At 47.5% G+C, this 8,605-nt stretch overlaps 1 protein-coding gene across 1 annotated transcript in view; it reads right to left on the bottom strand.

Annotated features, from left to right (window-relative positions):
- Window positions 1-451: 451 nt before the first annotated feature.
- Oasl (2'-5'-oligoadenylate synthetase-like) overlaps window positions 452-8,605 on the bottom strand; it is a 26,740-nt gene continuing 18,586 nt past the window's right edge. The window contains exons 9-12 of the mRNA XM_013014288.1: window positions 8,034-8,200; window positions 5,931-6,172; window positions 3,562-3,709; window positions 452-1,559 (exon numbers count right to left, since the gene is read on the bottom strand). Of these exons, the coding sequence (XP_012869742.1) occupies window positions 1,059-1,559; window positions 3,562-3,709; window positions 5,931-6,172; window positions 8,034-8,200 (1,058 nt within the window). The 3' untranslated portion in view covers window positions 452-1,058. The remainder of the gene's footprint in view (window positions 1,560-3,561; window positions 3,710-5,930; window positions 6,173-8,033; window positions 8,201-8,605) is intronic.

Below are 8,605 nucleotides of genomic sequence, written 5' to 3'. Positions count from 1 at the left end.
ACAGCTCAAGGCTAGTGCTCTATCACTTGAACCACAGTGCCACTTTCAGCTTTTTCTGCTTATGTGGTGGTGAGGAATCGAACCCAGGGCCTTATGCATGCAAGGCAAGCACTCTACCACTGAGCCACCTTCCCAGCCCCTAAGGGGAGTTTTTAAACTGCCTCAACCTCAGCCTCTCAGACTTGGCCTCTTTTTATTTCAGTTTCCTTCCATCTTCAAATCTCCAGAGTTGAGAGGCTCAAAATGATTAAGTAAAAACCATTAGAACAGCATTAGTACTCATGGAAATGGACCATCCAAATGAGACAGGGGCTCTTTATTCAAACCTTGGAAGGGGGAGGGCGGGGTGGGGGTGGGAGATGAGAAGGGATGGGAAGGGGAAACAAAGGAGGAGGCAACAATGCTTGATAAGAAATGTACTCATCTTGCCCATGTAATTGTAACCCCTCTATACAGTATTTTCACAATTAAAAAATGTATATTAAAAAAAAAAGATTGAGCCACCAAAAAAAAGAAAAGAAAAGAAACAAAAACCTTGGAAGGAACCAACCACCATCCCTTACATTTGACTGAGAGTCCAAGACCAGGCAGGGTGATCAGAAAGCTCACTAGTCAGTCCAAACAAGGGAAAGGCTTCTGGAGGGAGTTGATGGAGGGAGGTTGGAGGTGGGCCAGCCAGGAGAGGTTTGGAGAGCTCACTTGTCTCCCTTGATTGGCCCTAAATTGGAAGTGATGAGGTGAGGAATTAGAGAAGCCAGAAGCAATTGACTGAGTCCTGACTTGCTTTCTGGTTGGTTCTTGGGAAGGCTGTGGTTTGCTTTCTCAGGTAGTTGCTAAAGAAAGTTATAGACCAGAATTCTACTGGTACATAGGGTCTGGCCATTGTCCATTTGTCTATTTGGTCTCACATCTCTTTGGGCACCCTACTGGCATGGCTGGACAACTATTAATAAAGTCAGTGGAGCCATAGGGCTGCCCCAGCACAGAACCGGAATGATAGAGGAGAGGATGGGTTCAGGATGACATCGCAGGGATGCACAGGAACTTTCTAGAGGAAGCTAGGCGCGTGGAATTGGAGCTTTTTCCGCCTTCTTCTTGGAGAGGGTGAGGGTGACACTGTCTTGAATGCCATAGTAGGCAAAATCAAACCAGTCCTGCAGCACGTGACCCCGGAATTCCAGCTGCTGCTGCCCGCTGCCCAGCCCCAGTCGGTCTTCGATCTGTTGCTTCAGGCTCTGAATGGGGTGATAGGGGTGGACGGCGTAGGCGTGGCTCTCACCATCCGGGTTCTTCACAAACACCTGAAACTCTGGGGAGACTGTGTCCAGCAGGCAGATGTGGGTGCTGCAGAAGATTCCATAAAAGGCCAAGGAGCAGTGACTGCTGAGTACCTGCCGCTCGCTGCCGGGCTCCTGGAAGGACAGGCGCTGCAGGCCCAAGTAGGCTCGGCTCCGGCAGATTCTCTCTTTAACTTTCTTGATGGATTCATAAGGGTTCACCCAGAGGATCAAGTCCGAGTGACCCCACTGCTTCACTGTCACCTGGATGTCTGGTGCTGTCTGCAGAAGGGGGGTGGGGGGGGGAGAGAGGTGGGATGGGGGAGAGAGAGAGAGAGGCTAAGCTCACACTGCTCTGGCACACACACACACACACACACATTCCCTTCACCTGTGTCATTTTTGCCACAGCCACAGAAACAGCATCCGAGCATTTCAAAGCCTTCTGCTATTTCAAGACAAAAGTCTTGGCAACACCAGGCACGATGGCACATGCCTGTAATCCCAGCACTCTGGAAGCTAAAGCAGGAGGATTGTGACTTTGAGGGAAGCCTGGGCTACATAGTGAATTCAAGGCCAGCCTCTATTTGGAGAAACTGTCTCAAAAGAAAAAGAAAAAAAAGTAGCCAGACACTGGTGGCTCACGCCTGTCATCCTAGCTACTCAGGAGGCTGAGATCTGAGGATCAAGGTTCAAAGCCAGCCTAGGCAGGAAAGTCCGTGAGACTCTTATCTCCAATATATGACTAGAAAACCGGAAGTAGCGCTGTGGCTTAAGTGGTAGAGTGCTCGCCTTGAGCTGAAGAGCTGAGGGACAGCGCCCTAGCCCAGAGTTCAAGCCCCACCACCGACCAAAAAAAAAAAAAAGACATCTCAGTAGTCAAGAGGAGGAGGGGCAGGAAGATGATGAGTTCAAGACCAGCAGAGGCAAAGGTAGCCAGAAGATCCTGTCTCAAAAACCAAAGGACTGGGGATTGTAACTCAAGCATTAGAATGTGGGCTTTGCAGACACAAAGTCTTGGGTTCAGTCTTTGCATGATTTTTTTTTTTGCCAGTCCTAGGGCTTGAACTCTGGGCCAGGGCACTATCTTTGAGCTTTTTTTGCTCAAGGCTAGCACTCTACCACTTGAGCCATAGCACCACTTCTGGCTTTCTCTGTTTATGTGGTACTGAGGAATAGAACCCAGGGCTTCATGTAAGCTAGGCCAGCACTCTACCACTAAGCCCCCTTCCCAGCCCCATGCATGATGGTTTTTTGTATTCTAGAAAAATCTAGAGACATATTTTTCATAGGCTTCATTTGGTTAGTGGGTCCTCTACTTGCAATCCGTTCCTTATAAAGCCTCTGATATTATAATATCTGATTATATAATAATATATAATATAATATATATTATGTGATATCATATAATATTAGTTTTTTCATCTGCTGGGTGTTTTGCCTTATTTAGAAGTATCTCTGATAGTTTTCCTAGCAGTTTTGTGCAAATGCATTTAATGAAATTGCTTCTTAGTAGCCTACAGTGAGGTTCTTGGGCCTCCCCCTCCTCCAGCCTCCAACTCCAAGTGGAGGGTTGGCACCTGACAGCTGATAGGATTGACATGGCTGGGTTTAGCTCATGTAAAGAATGATCAGGAGGGGGAAGGTGGCTCAGTGGTAGAGTACTTGCCTTGCATGCCTGAGGCCCTGGGTTTGATTCCTCAGCACCACATAAGCAAAAAGAAAAAAGCTGGAAGTGGTGCTGTGGCTCAAGTGGTAGAGCGCTAGTCTTGAGTTGAAGAGCTGAGGGACAGCACCCAGGCCCAGAGTTCAGGCTCCACGACCAGCCCCCCCCCCCCAAAAAAAAAAGAATGATCAGGAATATTCAACTGCTTTTCCAGTTGGTAATGGGAAAAAAGAAGGAAAAAGAGAAGAAGAATGTAAAGTTAGAGAGCCCAAGAATGCTTGGGGCTGGTAGCTCGTGCCTGTTCATCCTAGCAATTCAGAAGGCTGAGATCTGAGGATTGCAGTTGGAAGATTCTCAAGGAAGTCCTTGAGAATTAGCCTTGAATGAAAACGCTAAGGTACGGTGCCCATGCCCTGAGTTCAAATCTCAGTGCCAGCACAAAAATAAAACAGAGATCTCAAGAATTTTCTGAAGCTCACAGAATTGATGATGGTGCAGTAGGGCCTCAAGCTGCCTGCCTCCGAGCTGCAAGTCATCAGTACAGAAACGGAGAAGCCAACCCTGCAGTCATCGTATTCAGAGCTTCAAGCCCCTGACAGTGTGGGGAAGTGTCATTACCTGCACAGTCCAGCTGGGGACCGGGCTCTCCCTGATGTCATAGCAACAGTCCTGTTTCAGGCACTGGCTGGCCCTCTGAGCCACTATGTCCCATCTGTAGCCCCCTGCCACATTGTGGGTGGGGTCTGCTGGGTCCAGGATGATAGGCCTGTAACACAGGAAGAGAGGTGCCCAGGCTTCTTCCTGCTTGGAGGCTCAAGCCAGGAGATACCTCTCAGCAACCTTTTATGCAGCCCAGGGCTGGCGGTCCAGGAGGGCCCAGAGACCTTGCAAGAGGATGAAGCCAATGAGATTTCCAAGAATTCTTGGAGTGGAGAGTGGGAGGCCTCAAGAGGCATATTGGAGCAATAACAGATGTGCATTTGGGGAGGTGACCTTTCAAAGGGACAGTGGGCTGTTCAAATACAAGGTAAGATTGAGTGCTAAGTGTCTTTGGATAAGCATAACAAGGATGACTTTCTTTCTTTCTTTCTTTCTTTCTTTCTTTCTTTCTTTCTTTCTTTCTTTCTTTCTTTCTTTCTGTCTTTCTTTCTGTCTTTCTTTCTGTCTTGCTTTCTGTCTTGCTTTCTTGTCATGGGGCTTGAACTCAGGGCCTGGGCACTGTCCCTGAGCTATTTTTTCTCAAGGCTAGCACTTTACTACTTTAAGTCAAGTCACTTCTAGTTTTCTGGTGGTTCACTGGAGATGAGTCTTATGGACTGTTTTTTGCTTGGGCTGGCTTTGAAACTAAGATTACAGCCTTCTGAGTAGCTAGGATGACAGGGGTGAGCCATCAGTAACTGGCTTTGATGAACTTCAAACCATGTAGATCAAGTTTGACCTTTACAATTCTATAAGGTGAGGGACAATTATTATAATTGTTCTGGTTCTTGTTCTTTTGTTTTGGGGGGGGTCCGGTCATGGGGTCTGAACTCTGGGCCTGGGCGCTGTCCCTCAGCTCTTCAGCTCAAGGCGAGCGCTCTACCACTTGAGCTACAGTGCCACTTCTGGCTTTTTTCTGCTTATGTGGTGCTGAGGAATCGAACTCAGGGCCTCATGCATGTGAAGCAAATACTCTACCACTGAGCCAACTTCCCAGCCCAATTGTTCTTGTTCTTATCCCCATTTTACAGGTAAGGAAACTGAGGCATAGACTTCCCTAAGTTCTCACAGCCAGTAGCTGGGGGCTCTCAGCCATTCTAGTTCTCCTGCCTCCACAAGAAGAGGTTAGTCAGCCTCCAAGCGTCTCTCCTTTATATAAATATTGAATAAATAATAATAATAATTATTATTATTTTGTAGGTTGTGGGGCTTGAACTCTGGGCCTGGACATTGTCCCTCAGCTCTTCAGCTCAAACCACTTGAGCCACAGAGCCACTTCCAGTTTTCTGAGTCTTAAGGACGTTCCTGCCTGGGCTGGCTTTGAATGGCTTTGAATTGCGATCCTCAGATCTCAGCCTCCTGAGCTGGCTAAGCATTATTTTTTTAAGCCTGGCGCTGGTGGCTCACGCCTGTAATCCTAGCTACTCAGGAAACAGATCTGAGGATCATGGTTCAAAGCCACCCTGGGTAGAAAAGCCCAGGCAGTGAGGAGCAAAGAACAAGTAGGGAGGGTCAGGAGAGGAAGAAGGAAAGAGAGAGAGGGAGATTGGGAGAGGTAGAGAGAAAGAAGGGAAAGAAAGAGAGGAGAGAGAAAAAAAGAGAAGAGTAAGGAGAGGAGACAAGTAGCGAATGTCTGTAGGTTGCTGAAGGTATTTCTAACTACAATTTTCTGGATATCTTTATAATAAATCCTTTGATAGGATCCCTGTTTTTTTTCCCTCTTGTATAAAAAGACTCAGCAGCTAGGTGGTGGTGGCTCAGGCCTGTAATCCTAGCTACTCAGGAGGCTGAGATCTGAGGATCATAGTTTGAAGCCAGCCTGGGCAGGAAAGTCTGTGAGACTCTTATCTCCAATAAATGACTCAGAAAGAGCTGGAAGTGGTGCTGTGGCTCAAATACAGAGAGCTAGCCCTGAGCAAAGAGAAACTTAGGGACAGCATTAGGTCCTGAGTTCAAGCCCAGGACCAGCACAGAAAATACAAAGCACTGATATGGTCTTCTGAGAGCAAGAGGGCTAAAAATGAAAAGTAGTGAGTAGCTTTGGGAACAAGAAAAAGGCACAAAGCATCTGAAAGCTCCCTTCCCCAGGATCTTGACAGGCTGCAAACTTGAGACACTCTCCTTTGGAGATTTCAACACTAGCTGCTATGGTAGCTTTACTGTGTCCTTAATAAAGTTGATCCATAAAACTCTAAACTAGGCTTCCCTGAAGCCTGCCTGCCTGTCTGTCTGTCTCTCCCTCTCTATGTCTCTATCTTCCCCCACAAAGGGATGTGTTGGGCAGGTACCTCTGTTTTTTGAGCTGTTTTCTGACACAGTCACCAATGATTGGGTTCTGAAGTGAGTAGAACTTAGTCCAATGGATGCAGATGAGTTCATATTCCTGGAGCAACTCCATCACCGTGGTGAGGCCTTCCTCCAACCGGAAATTGTTTTCCTCCTGTGTTCCTTCTTCCCAGGCATAGACTGTCAGTAGTTCTAGGGCGTAGAGAGGGGGCAGATTGGCCCTGGGGCATTTGGCTTTCACATACTGTGGAAATAGATGGAGAGAGACAGACAGACAGACAGAGAGATCCAAGATTATATATAAAGATGGTACTGGGCCAGAAGCTGGAAAATCCAATTTTTTACCTATGTTGATTCTTGTTTATGTTTTTCTCCTTCCTTCCTTCCTTCCTTCCTTCCTTCCTTCCTTCCTTCCTTCCTTCCTTCCTTCCTTCCTTCCTTCTTTCTTTCTTTCTTTCTTCCTTCCTTCCTTCCTTGCTTTCTTTTTGTGTGTGATGCTGGTTCCTGGGGCTTGAACTCAGGGCCTAGGTACTGTCCCTGAGTTCTATGACTTGAGCCACAGCTCCACTTCTAGATCTTTTGGCAGTTTACTGGAGGTAAGAGTCTCACAGAGTTTCCTGCCAGGGGCTGGCTTTGAACTGTGAGTCTCAGATCTCAGTCACCTGAGTAGCTAGGATTACAGGTGTGAGCCACCATCACCTAGCTGGTTTTATAGCCTACTTAGGTCTCTACTAGTGACATTAATTTGTGACTATGATTTTAGGATTTGACAAAAAAAAGAATAGAAACCAACCAACCAAAGAAACAAAAACCTTCATCGGGACATTTTGAACTCTATTTGATTCTGTGTGGGTGCCAGGTGTGAAATTTAAAAAAAAGTTATTGGGACTGGGAATGTGGCTTAGTGGTAGAGTGCTTGATTCACATGCGTGAAGCCCTGGGTTTGATTCCTCAGTACCACATACACAGAAAAAAGCCAGAAGTGGTGTAGTGGCTCAAGTGGTAGAGTGCTAGCCTTGAGCAAAAAAAGCTCAAAGACAGTGTTCTAGTCTAGAGTTCTAGCCCCAGGACTGGCAAAAAACAAAAACAAAAACTTGCCATGAACTTATTCACTCTGGAATGACCATGATACCTAGGAACACAGCCCACTTATTTGTTGGGGGGCAACTGGTCTAGGGAGCCCCGTCTTTGTTTCCATATCTTTTTTGGGGGGGGAGTCCGGTCATGGGGCCTGAACTCTGGGCCTGGGTGCTGTCCCTCAGCTCTTCAGCTGAAGGCTAACACTCTACCACTTGAGCCACAGCACCACTTCTGGCTTTTTTCTTTTTGCTTATGTGGTGCTGAGGAATCGAACCCAGGGCCTCAGGCATGCAAGGCAAGCGCTCTACCACTGAGCCACCTTCCCAGCCCCGGGACTCCCATTTTTGGATGATACTGGGGTTTGAATTCAATATAAGCTCACACTTGCTAGACAGGCACTTTACCACTTGAGCCAGGCCCCCAGCCCTTTTTGCTTTTTTCACTTATGGGACTTGAACTCAGGGCCTGAGTACAGTCCCTGAGCTCTTTTGCTCAAGGCTAGTGCTCTATTATTTTGAGCCACAGCGTCACTGGTAGTTAATTGGAGAAAAGAAAAGAATCTCACAGACTTTCCTGCCTGGGCTGGCTTTGAACCGTGGTCCTCAGATCTCAGCCTCCTGAGTAGCTAGGATTATAGGTGTGAGCTATCAGCATACCTGCTGTTTTTGCTTTTTTAGTTATCTTCAGATAAAGTCTGAAAATAACTGAAATCCTCCTACCTGTACTTCCCTAGTAGTTGTGAGTAGAGGTGTGAATCACCATACCCAGCTTGTTTGCTGAACTTGGCAGGGGGTGGGGGGGTTGGGGGTGGGGGAGGTGGGAGGGTGGGGGAGGGGGCGGGTCTTACTTTTTGTCTGGGTTGGTTTTGAACTCTCTGTCTTCTAAGTAGCTGGGATTTAGAGGTGCCACCAATATTTGGATTCATTTCCCTCCATGCAGTTTCCAAGAATGAAATCTAACTCTTCCTCTCCTTCTCTCCCTCCTCCCAGTCTCCTTCCTGCCCTCCTTCCTGGCGATTCCCTTACCTGATAATACCAATGTTTCACCAGGCGCAGGAGGGATTTCAGCTTCGTTGGTCGATGTTTCACAAAGTTTCTCTGAAGTTCACCAAAGGAGGGGGAGAAGTTTCCAGGGTACCTACAAGCCTGGATCAGACGCACGTAGACCTCAGTGGGTGGCTGAACTGAAGGCCCTGAAGTGGAAATGAGCAAAGACAGACGCTGGGGATTTAGGAAGCCCGTCAAGGGGCTCAGGCAGGGAATAACTCTCCTTGGAGGAGAGTCCACTCATGTATTGGGGACAAGCTCTCCAGGGAGACTTGAGATCTCACGTTCTCAGACACTAAGGCTTTGCCTTGCTTGTGAGATTACTTTACTCTGGAAAGCCAGCTTTGGCCTTTTCATTCCTAAGGCCATTCTAGGACTTGTTGTCTTCCCTGAATGCTCCTTCCCTCCCGCCAAACCCTTCCAGTTTTCTGCATCTATTTTTTTTTTTTTTTGGTCAGTGGTGGGGTTTGAACTCTGGGCTTGGGCGCTGTCCCTTAGCTCTTCAGCTCAAGGCTGGTGCTCTACCACTTGAGCCACAGCACCACTTCTGG

This window comes from Dipodomys ordii, unplaced genomic scaffold (genome assembly GCF_000151885.1).
Source record: "Dipodomys ordii isolate 6190 unplaced genomic scaffold, Dord_2.0 Scaffold23, whole genome shotgun sequence".
Lineage (NCBI taxonomy): Eukaryota > Metazoa > Chordata > Mammalia > Rodentia > Heteromyidae > Dipodomys > Dipodomys ordii.
The sequence above is the reverse complement of the archived record's forward strand: the minus strand, read 5'-3'. Positions and strand labels throughout refer to the sequence as shown.